Genomic DNA, 12136 nt, shown 5'->3' with positions numbered 1-12136 from the left:
GCGAACTGCTACTTATTGTATCATTTCCTATAGGAAGGCTGTTTTAAGAACAAAAGAGTAAGACTGAAATAATTTCAAAAAAGGAAAAGTCCTTTCCAAAAATTTCAAGTTGGCAAGCCTGTAGTTGTGTGTGTATTTCATGGTTATTATTGTATATATTTTGCCATATATCATTGGCACCTTTTATATAGACTGGTGTTAGGAGAACCACTGATACAGAATAAGAGTCAGCAAACTTTTTCTATAAAGGACCATATATAGTAAATATCTCAGGCTTTGCAGAACTAGGATCCCATCCCCACACCCACCTTTAACCCAAACCATTCAGCTCTGCCATAGTAGTGGGAAACCAGCCATAGAGAGTAGATAAAGTGTAGTTTGTGGGTGTCTTCCCATAATACTTTATTTACAAAATAAATGGTATTAAGCTGAATTTGGGCCTCCTGATCTAGACAGACCTAACTCATTCCATGAATAAGAGTTCCAGAGACATTAAGTAACTTGCCTGATAAATGGTATGCAAAAGTGACTCACATTTTTAATAGAATAAAATAAATGTTTTAAATGTCCCTGCCTATGTAAGAAGTTGGATTAGATTATTAAAAAAAAAAAAACTATTGTTTGGTAGGGCAGAAGGCCTGCTCTGCTGGGATCCATAGTTGACTAAGTGTTTTACTAATTTAGTGTTTAACTCCCCACTATATTGAGATTGTCCTATTCTGCCAGGTTTATTCAGCTGATATTTATTGTGCATATATTATACATCAGCCTCTGCCCCAATCATGTTGATGCAGAACTGATTCATTAGAAGAATCTGATTTTTTTTTTTTAAGTTATGTTTTACCTTTTGGATCTTATTTCACTTAGCTTAAAAAATAAGGCAAGGTGAGCCAATTGTATTGCTTGTGTAACAGCATTTGAAACCAATTTTAGGGGTTTGTTTTGTGAGTTTTGGAGCTAGTGACATAATATGGTAGTATAGAATTGTTTATTTGAGCTCTGTTTTGATAATACTTTGCTCACTAACTAGAGGATAGCTAATGTGTTTTTGTCTTTGAATTTATTCAAATCCTAGTCATGCTGATTACATCAGCCCTGTTTAGTTCTTTTCCAAATCTGGTTCTCGAAACCTGATTGATACCTGCAGAGTTCTGATACTGCAAATCATAGTGCTTCCGAGAAATTTCCACTTGAGGATTATTATTATGATGATGGTGGGGATGGTGAAGATGTCGATGATGACAGTGATAATGGAGCCTACATTATTTGACTTTTTACTAAAGTACCAAGGATTTTACCAGTATTAACTATCTTCATACACATTTCTTTCCTTCTTGTTACTTTGACTGCTATCCATCTCTCCCACTAAAGGCTAATCATCACTTGTGCACCCATCATATATGTACCCATTTAAGGCTGTTACTCTAGCAGTTCTCTTGTCTCTTTCCTACATTACCACTTTTTTTCTCCCTCTGCTGGATTAGTTTTATCAGCATACAGGTATATTGTTTCATTCCCATCTTTTTAAAAAAAAAAAAGTTTTTTTTTTTACTTCATATTTTTGTCCACCTATAGCCCATTTTTTTGCTTCCTTTAAGACTTTTTGTTTTGTTTTTTTTGCGGTACGCGGGCCTCTCACTGTCGCGGCCTCTCCTGTCGCGGAGCACAGGCTCCGGACGCGCAGGTCCAGCGGCCATGGCTCACTGGCCCAGCCACTCTGCGGCACGTGGGATCCTTCCGGACTGGAGCACGAACCCGTGTCCCCTGCATCGGCAGGCGGACTCTCAACCACTGCACCACCAGGGAAGCCCCCTATAAGACTTTTAAGAAAAAGAGCTGTCTGTACTCACTGTCTTCATTTTCTGAAGACAGATGAGGATGCACACCTCCACCCGCACCCGAACAACTTTTGTCGAGGTCACCAGTGAATTCTACTTTGCTAAATCTTAATTGACCTTCCAGTACCATTTGACATAGTTAAGCACTCTGCCCATTCTTGGACCATTCATCTCCTTTGCTGGGTTTTCTTCATATCTGTGCAACATATCTAAACAACATAGAGTGCCTTGGTAGTTCCATGGTGATCCAGTGGTTAGGACTCTGTGCTTTCACTGCTGTGGGTCCAGATTGAGTCCCTGGTCAGGGAACTAAGATCCTGCAAGCAATGCAGTGCCGCCAAAAAAAGGTCACTATTAAAATAAATAAATAAACAGCATAGAGTGCTTCAAAGTTTAGTCCTTGGGCTTCTTTTCTGTTTGAACTCATTTCCTGAGTTACCCAGTCTCATGGTTTAAATACTTCCATATAGTCTAATTCCAAAATGGATACCTATTCACCGACTCCAGACTTGTGTCTCTTTTGGCCTACTTGATATCTCTGTTTGAAAGTCTAATGAGAATGTCAAAACTTTACATGTCCAAAATTGAGCTCTTGATTTTTCTGCCCTAAATTGTACTCTTCCTCATCTCAGTAAATAAATAAATAGCACAGTAAATAGTACCTCCATCCTTCCACTTGCTCAGACAGACCTTAAGAATTTTCCTTGACACTTGTTTCTCTCACACCCACATCCAATCCATTTGCAAGTCTGGAGGTTCTACTTTCAAAAATATCCAGTATCTCACCCCTTCTTACCACCTCTGCTATAAGCACTCTGGTTTAATAGTAATTATAACAATAGTCAAAAGTTTTGAAAGTTAAAAAGGATTCATTGAGGTGGGTAGGTAGAAGAAGTTAATTGCAGGCAGAAGGGCAGTACAGTCATAGGCATGAACAATGTTGAAGAGATTGGTGTACTCAAGGGATAAGAATATGTTACTCAAGGGATAGGAATACGTTATAGCTTAGAGCAAAGGTGTGGAGTTTGAGAATGGTAGAAAATGTAGTTTGGAACCTGGATTCCTAGTGGTTGAACTTTATCTCTAGGCTGCTTGTTATCGGCCCCAACAGTAGGACATTCGCCAAACCTAAATGGTAGCTCCCGGTGGCAGTGGTTCTCCATAAGTAAAGGAGAAGAATTAGACCACCCCAACCCCCAAGATGATGAGATATATTCTCCTGCCCCTGACCAAACCCACACACAAGACATATCCACACAAACCTTTGTTTGAGAATCACGGTTGGAGGCAGTGGGCCCCCAGGATAGATTTTTTTTTTAAGCAGTAACTCTGGTGGCAGTCTGCAGGAGTTGCTTATTTAGTTGTTTTTATAGTGGATGCTGAAGAAAAGATAGATGCTTATGACTGTTTGGGAATCATTCCTTGACCACTTCAGTAGCTGGAGGGGAGCTGGGGGAAAGAGCTGAGCAAGACGAATGCTTATTTTTGTCTGTTACTTTTTTTTTTTTTTAACTAATTGTCTAGATTTACAGTGCCATTACTAGTCTTATAGTGGTTGACAAAATAACTGAATGCTTTTTTTCATTCTTTTCTAATTCTTTAGGAGCGCCTTTTTACCCAAGTCAGCCAGTGTATCAGTCAGCACCTATCATAGTGCCTACGCAGCAGCAGCCCCCTCCAGCCAAGAGAGAGAAAAAAACAGTAAGACATCTTCATTAAGTTTTCTCACTTTAAAATTGAATGTCCATTTACTTATCAAATAAGTTTACCCACAGCTGTGATAATTATTCACCTCAGTTCCCAAATGACTGCCAATTTTTATTCCTCCCTTATATCCTCACCACTAGACTTGGAGGATTTGTATGGGCAGATAATTAGACATTGCAAGTACCCTTTGCTTAATATCAATTTTCAACATGCACTGAGCTAGCTATGCTAAATGACAACATGCCATCCAGCTCCAGAACAGGAAGTTTTAATCTTCTAAAGTCTCACTCAGTGGGAGGAATTTGAGCTCGGTTCTCACATCCTTGTTGTCCTTTAACTCTAGTCCTAGTCAGCTCTGTATTCAAATATGAATTGACAGGGGAAAAATAGCACAAGAGAAAACGGGCATAGTATTAAGGACAGCAAGAAAAATCTTTCCTATAGAATATATTTATTTTAAGAAACAGAAAGCAGAATTTAGAAAATATATTGTAATTGTTTTAAATAAATTACAGAGACTTTGCCTCTGTCTATTCAGGCAGGCCCAAGAGAATTGGAGTACAGTAATATGAAATACGCACTGCAGAATATTTTGTAGAAGAGTGGCTTGCAATCTTTTATCCATCAGAACACACAAAATGAATGATGTTTATAAGAGATTCCCACATTCACACAAATAAAATAGGTGGGAGTGAGATCATAGCAATACTCTTGCAAGTACTCTCATTTAATAAAAATTAATGAGGTTCAGAACTTTGGTTCTTTTTTTATCAGAGACAAATTATTTGTGCACACATCATAATAACCATGACATGCCAATGTATCATGACACTACAGTTGAGAAACTGCTGTGGAAATGTTGACACAGCATGGTAGATGTTGGACTTGAAGAACACTCTCAGAATGCAGAAAAATTAATAAAGAAAATAATGAAAATGGAACACGGTATTAATAGATGTTACTGAAGAAGAAAGTAGAATAAATGAATTGTAAAACAGTACATAAAACTGTAGTAGGGGACTTCCCTGGTGTTGCAGTGGTTAAGAATCCGCCTGCCAGTGCAGGAGACACGGGTTGGAGCCCTGGTCTGGGAAGATCCCACATGCTGCAGAGCAGCTAAGCCCGTGCACCACAACTACTGAGCCTGTGTGCCACAACTACTAAAGCCCGTGCACCTAGAGCCCGTGCTCCGCCACAAGAGAAGCTACTGCAACGAGAAGCCCGTGCACCGTGATGAAGAGTAGTCCCTGCTCACTGCAACTAGAGAAGAGCCCACGCACAGCAACGAAGACCCAGTGCAGCCAAAAATAAATAAATTAATTAATTAATTTTTAAAAACCCAAAAAACTATAGTAAGCATAAGATTCTATACCTGAAAAAATAGCTGATAGTAGCAATCTTAATAAAGACTTACTCCCAGGAAAGCTTCCAGATACAAATGGTTTCATTAGTGAATTCTTTGACATTTTCAAGAAGCCAAAGCTAGCTTGATAAGCTCTGGATTTAATGACAAGCAGAGGGGGGCTTTCAGCACTGTCCCAGGATGGAAGGCCTAGACCCAAGTACTCCACCTCCATTATAGCACCATCTCCACTGATGTCTATGCATAGGTAGCCTTCAAGAAAATTAAAAGAAGACCATACACATTGTTCTGTATCTTGCATCTTTTCATTTACCAATACATCTTGACAGTCATTCCATATTAGTACATGTAGATCAATCTCATTTTTTCTACTGGCTGTTTGGTATTTAATTGTAAGGATGTAGCATAAATTTTTTTTTTTTTATACAGCAGGTTCTTATTAGTTATCCATTTTATACATATTAATGTATATATGTCAATCCCAATCTCCCAATTCATTACACCACCGCCGCCCCTCGCCACTTTCCCCCCTTGGTGTCCATATGTTTGTTCTCTACATCTGTGTCTCTATTTCTGCCCTGCAGACCGGTTCATCTGTACGATTTTTCTAGGTTCCACATATTGTAGCGTAAAGTTTTAACTACTGTGTTCTCGATCAGCCTTTAGAATCTTTCTGTGTCTTTGCTGGGGAAAAAAACAGTATTGCAGTGAGCATCTTTACATGTATATACAAGGTTATCTGCAGCATAAATCCCTGTTTCTGAGTCCTAGGATATGGATAGTGTACATTTTGTTAGAGAACCGTTTAAGGGCTTTAAAACTTTAGATAGTAACTTCCATATTTTAAAACTCTTTTACGAATCTTGTCTTATGTTAAGCATTATAAATAAAATCAGTCAATTTGGCATTGCTTAAAAGACAAGTGTTAATACTTTGCCTTTTTGACCTAGAAATTTTTCCAACTAGGTTTCATTTTAGCTTGTTGGGCTAATTAATTCAAGTCAGAGCTAATGGCCTAAATTCTTTTGAATGACCTCCTCTGGTTCCGTGATTGAAATCAAGTCAGATGTGGTGATTGTCAACTGTGATGTTTGACAGATTTCCCAGTTTGCGTCTTTATACATCATATGCCTATAAATCTACTACACAGGCACCCATCTATAAATATGCCATCTTATTTGTAACCTTATAGATAAGAATTCGAGATCCAAACCAGGGAGGTAAAGACATAACAGAGGAGATTATGTCTGGAGGTGGCAGCAGAAATCCTACTCCACCCATAGGGAGACCCACATCCACACCTACTCCTCCTCAGGTAAGACAGAATGTGCCATGATGGATGATGAGGTGTATTTTTTGTTCACTAACCTCTACTGAGCTCTTCTTTCTTCTGTAGCCACTTGACTGTACTTTTCCTTTCTGTCAGTTGTCTCATAGCCTCGAATATCTAAATGATATTTAAACAGACATGTTGTTTCTCTTTGTAAACTGTTATAACTTCCAACTTTTTATTGGTAATATTTCTCTGTATTGTCTTCACATTCAGAGCATAGCTGCTGCCACTCTTCCTAATGAACTATTATTGCATGGTACCAAAAGGAGCTGCATTCCTATGGAAACCTCATCATTAAATGAGTATTTTATATTTTCGATATGGAGTCTTAGGGGTTAAATGCTACACTCTGTGATAATATAAACATTAAAATTGAGAATTTAAACATTTTTATTGAACTGTGTTTGAGATGATTGCCTGTGTTATTCAGAGCATATTTAAATGTATTATAGGTATACCTCTTACTTTTTAGTACTACATAAATGAGCTTCTTGAGTGCAGGGTGTCTTCTTTAATTATTTACAAAGGTTATTAACAAGTTATGTCAAACACCTTTTTGTTCCTGTTGCAGAATGTGGTTATCGTGATCGTCTAAGAGTTCACTTTCTTGCTTTTAGACATCAAGGCTTTCCAGGAGAAGCTGAGGTTTAGCAAACTATAATAGAAAATGGACGCCCCCCCCCCCAAGTTTGACAGAATTTTGATTTCATCATGGGGTTACTTTAAATTCTGCTAAACCATTCAGAGGAGAAGAGTGATTTCAAATCTTCAAAATATCTAAAGTGAATGCTCAGCATATAAGACATAACCAAAGTTGTTAAGGTCTAGGAATCTGCTTGCTTCCCCCTCTTGTGGCCGATTGGTGAGGTACTTCTCAGAGCCCAGTTTACGGAACAAGTGATATGGATGATCAAATATAAGGCATTTCAGAATGACAGACTATTGACTTGATTTTAGTAGTACTGTATAGGTTTAAAAAAAGTTCTTTAAAAATTGAGCTCACAAACAGATGTCTAAGTTTAGAGCCCCTTGAAAATCTGTGAATTTTGAGTCGACCTAAAACTTGGGACTTTGTATAATGATGTGTTTCACTTGGAAACGATGATACTCTCTGGCTGACTTTTATCTCAGTCTTCCATCATCTAGCTAAGTATAATATGTAACCATCTAGATATATGAATTGTAAGGTTATATTAATGATTGTTAATAGGACTTTTCACCATTCCCTATTATTTCCCTAGGGATATTCCAAATCTAGAATGATTGAACAGGGCTTATACTTAATCTTGTCCCTGTACGTAAACATGGGACAAGCACCATATACACATTTAAGTTATTCACTTATGTGCTCTGTTAGGTGGGAACATACTATAGCGAAAATTTAGGATTAGTCGATCGGGGCAGTTCAATTTTGGTCTGTATTTTCCCACATTAATTAAAATATTGTTACTGTCCAACTGTGTAGTTGACAACCTTTTGTTGATTTGTGTTTAAATTCTCAACTTGAATATATATTAGTATATCTTTCTGCATTTTAATTCCCTGTGGGCTGGTTTGTTTTTCTTTAATCTTACCAAGCTTGATCCTACCCTCTTCTGGTTATCTCTCTGTCCTTAGTCACAGGAATCCTTTTGCTTTTTATCTTTCCCCAGGGATCCCAGGCCTGAATACGAATGTATGTGTAATCATAAAGCCCATTAAATGTACATTTTTATTTGATAAAGGTCATCAGTCAATTATTATAATGTTGGTAGTTCTTTTTGAGGTGTAATGTTGTCTTGAAGCATCAGTTTATTTTATTAGGTAGTTTGCATTTAAATCCACACTTACCGATCTGTTGTCTTTCCAAATGCGTGAAATTCATGGAATGAATAAATAGCCTCTTAACAGACATATGTACTAGAAATATTTCATTTTCTTCTTAAGAACAACAACAGCGCAAATGTGATGATGGCAACCGACACTTGGCTTCATTTTCTAGAAATTCATGGAGAGTGGTGCACATAGAGTAGGAGAGGATATCTCTGGTTAGGGGAAGCAATCATTAATGCCTAATTGTTATGTCATGTAAAAATGTTGACCCAATGTTTCAAAAGAAGCTAGAAATCAATCTGCGAGTTTTAATCGGCAACTAATTCTACTAATAAATAGCACTATGCCAGCCAAAGAAGATCCTTTAGGTTTAACCTAAAAACTGCTAGTTTGTAGCCTTGGCCTAATTCTAAATAGATCCTAGACCACAGTCTTAGTAAGTAAGACTGCAGATGAGACAATCCTTTTCAGAATTTATGACTAAATAGTAAATACTGTATTGCTTTTGGCCTTACGGAGTACCTGCTTTGAGTCACAATTGCATGTGATGTGAATAGCAAAGCCCTTTCCCTATCATTGAGCTCATCCCAATCTCTTCAAGGGAGACAGAGGATGCTTACTAATATATGACCGATCCTCCTGTGAAATATATACTGAGAATTATTACAGCACAGAGACGACCAAGTGGGTCATATTTATAGCACAGGCTCAAATGTGTTGGATCACAGAAACCTATTAATGATACTTGGTACAGGTGAGATAGTACAGGGGAGAGGTTTAAAGGTTTGGCTTAGAATCAGATATACTTGGTTTCAAGTCCTAGTTCCACAACTGAATTTTGTAACTTTAGCCAAATTACTTATCTTCTAGAACTTTAGCTTCCACATTTTAAAAAACAAGGGAAATAAATATCATATAGAGTTATTAAAAGTATTAAATAAATACTTAAAATTGCTTAAGCTTGGGACACAATGAGCATTCAACAAATGTTATCTGTTATTAGTATTACAATTATTGTTATTTCAGAAGGCACAGAGAATGACCGGAGGAGTCTTGAAGGCTTCACAGCAGAGATGCCACTTGGGCTGAGTTCCCAGATTGGTATTCACAAAAATGGAAAGAGAGAGAAGGGTATTCCAGGCAGAGTGGTAGCATGTGCAAAAAGGCACATGGAAATGGGAAATTGAGTGAAGGGAGACTGTTACCATTTCTAGCGATAAATTGGGAAGTCAGTTGAAGGAGAGGAAGCCAGTGAGAGAAATATTCAGCAATTGGTTACTAAGTAAGGATTATAAAAAGAGTAACCCTATAATTTATCATCGAAATTGGGGCAGTTTTAGAAATGAATGGGGATGCTATTAATCATTTTGCTGGGACAACAGGCATAAACCAGTACTGTCCAGGTAAACACATTGCATGGTTCCCCTAGGAGTTAGAGGGAAGAATCAGAGGTGATTCTTCAAGCTTAGATACTGGGATTTATAGTAAAACATAACATGGAGTGTACATGGATGTTTGAAAAGGGGGATAATGAATGATTTTGGCAAGCAGGCAAGCTAAGAAGAGTTAATTGAGAGAAACTGCATTGGAGGAGGAGAATGGAGAGGAGAAACATGTTTTTGCTGCTTCTGTTTTTGTCCTGAAGAGTAGATTGAATTTAAAATTGTCCTGCTTCCTGAGTTTTAAAATGATCTGTGGAATAACTCCTTGAGATTTTATATCTCAGATGTATTAAAGATATAGAAATATGTGTAATATATGTGCCCATTCAGATGATCATAATACACAGACAGAGGTGCATGAATGGACAGAATACTAGAGTACTTGATGCTGGTCGGTCTCCACTCTGTCACTTAGATTTATGACCTTGGGTCAGAATGTGAAGCCCTTTAAACCCCTATTTTTTGATATGTAAAATGAGGGATTATACTAAGTAATCTCAGAGTTCCCTTTTAGTCCTTAAATATTTAAGTTGGAAAGAAGGGAACATTTTTGTTACTTTCCCTCAGCATCAGAGTCTCTCAGCTATATCTCTGTTGTTGATAGCAGTGAGGCACAAGGAACGTTTTCACATTAAGAAATGTGCCAGCTTCCTGAAAGTCATTTTGGACCCTGCAGGGTAAAAATAAGTGTATGGTGTTGTACGGTCAGCCCTCCCTATCCACACGTTCTTCATCTGCTAATTCAAATAACCAGGGATGAAAAAGATTCAGGAAAAAAAATTTCAGAAAGTTCTAAAAAGCAAAACTTGAATTTACCATGCACTGGCAAGTATTTACAGAGCATTTATGTTGTATTAGGTATTATGAGTAATATAGAAATGATTTAAAGTACCTGGGAGGTTAAATGCAAATACTGTACCTTTTCATATAAGGGACTTGAGCACCTGAGGCTTTTGGTATCCACGGGCTGTCCTAGACTCAATCCCCCATGGATACTGAGGGACAACTGTATAGGCAAGGCTTCCATAATTGTCCACTTCCAAAGGGGTGGTGAAGTAAAATCACTTAAAATTTTAAAATGAGCTATATATTTTCCTTCCTCTCCCTACTCTCTCTTGTTCTTTTTTCTGTTTTAAGAATTACTCACTTGCCACCCAAGTGAGAAGTCTGCGCACCACGATGGAGAGTAGCCCCTGCTTGCCACAACTAGAGAAAGCCCGCGCGCAGCAACGAAGACCCAACACAGCCAAAAAATTTTTTTTAATTAAAAACACAAATCTTTATTCCATATTCCACACCATTATATCAGCAAGTCCTATCTGGCTCATTTTCACCATCTCCACTGCTACTGTTATCCTCTAAACCACTTTGATCTCCCCTAAACAACAGTAACTTTCCTACTCATCTCCTTGCTTCTGCTTGCCTCTCTGTCTATTCTTTTTATTTATTTATTAAAAATTTTTATTTATTTATTTATTTTTGGCTTTGTTGGGTCTTCATTCCTTTGCATGGTCTTTCTTTAGTTGCGTCGAGCGGGGGCTACTCTTCGTTGCGGTGTGTGGGCTTCTCATTGCTGTGGCTTCTCTTGTTGCAGAGCATGGGCTCTAGGCGCGCAGGCTTCAGTAGTTGTGGCACGCGGGCTCAGTAGTTGTGGCATGCAGGCTCTAGAGCTCAGGCTCAGTAGTTACGGTGCACGAGCTTAGTTGCTCCGTGGCATGTGGGATCTTCCCGGACCAGGGCTTGAACCCATGTCCCCTTCATTGGCAGGCGGATTCTTAACCACTGCGCCACCAAGGAAGCCCCTCTATTTATTTATTTTTTTACTGAGGTATAATTGACATAAACATTACATTAGTTTTAGGTGTACAACATAATGATATTTGTATAAATTGTAAAATGACCACAATAAGTCTAGTTAACAGCTGTCACCATGCACAGTTACAAAAAACAATTTTTTATTTATGAGAACTTTTAAGATCTATTGTCTTTGCAGCTTTCAAATATGCAATATAGTATTATTAACTAGAGTTGCCATGCTGTTCATTACATCCCCATGACTTATTTATTTTATAACTGGAAGTTTGTACCTTTTGATCCCCTTCACCCATTTTTCCCACCATACCCCCCACCTCTGGCAACCACCAATCTGTTCTCTTTTCTATGAGTTTTGTTTTGTTTTTTAATTCTACATATAAGTGAGCTCATACGGCATTTCTTTCTCTATCTGAGTTATTTCACTTAGTATAATACCCACAAGGTCCATTCATGTTATTGCAAAGGGCAAGCTTTCATTTTTTTTTATGGTTGAATAATATTCCTCTGTGTGTACAGGTTTATTCTTTAATATGTTTCCCTTGAAAGAATATAAGCTCCAGAAGCTAAGGATTTTTCTGTTTTAATCACCAGTGGGTTCTCAATGCTTTGTATGTGATAGATGCCAGGGGGGAAAATCCACACATGTGAGTGTGTGTGCGCATGTGTGCGCATGCATACACTCACATACACACCTTTCTAAAGAATGCGTGTAGGAGAATTCTCTCTCATTTATGAAAGAAGTATGTTTTGGTCCTTTTTCCTGGTACCATTTATTTTTTTTACTTCCTAATCTTCATAATGTTTCTCAATTGGGGGCAATACTTCT

At 37.9% G+C, this 12136-nt stretch overlaps 1 protein-coding gene across 19 annotated transcripts in view; it reads left to right on the top strand.

Annotated features, from left to right (window-relative positions):
- Positions 1–12136, top strand: part of EIF4G3 (eukaryotic translation initiation factor 4 gamma 3) — a 365407-nt gene that overhangs the window by 204710 nt on the left and 148561 nt on the right. For all 19 annotated transcript variants that reach the window (XM_067722978.1, XM_067722985.1, XM_067722940.1 and 16 more), the window contains 2 exons: positions 3442–3539; positions 6101–6223. In XM_067722978.1, coding sequence (XP_067579079.1) covers positions 3442–3539; positions 6101–6223 — 221 coding nt within the window. The remainder of the gene's footprint in view (positions 1–3441; positions 3540–6100; positions 6224–12136) is intronic.

This window comes from Pseudorca crassidens, chromosome 2 (genome assembly GCF_039906515.1).
Source record: "Pseudorca crassidens isolate mPseCra1 chromosome 2, mPseCra1.hap1, whole genome shotgun sequence".
Taxonomy (NCBI): Eukaryota; Metazoa; Chordata; class Mammalia; order Artiodactyla; family Delphinidae; genus Pseudorca; species Pseudorca crassidens.
This window is presented reverse-complemented; position numbering and strand designations above follow the sequence as displayed.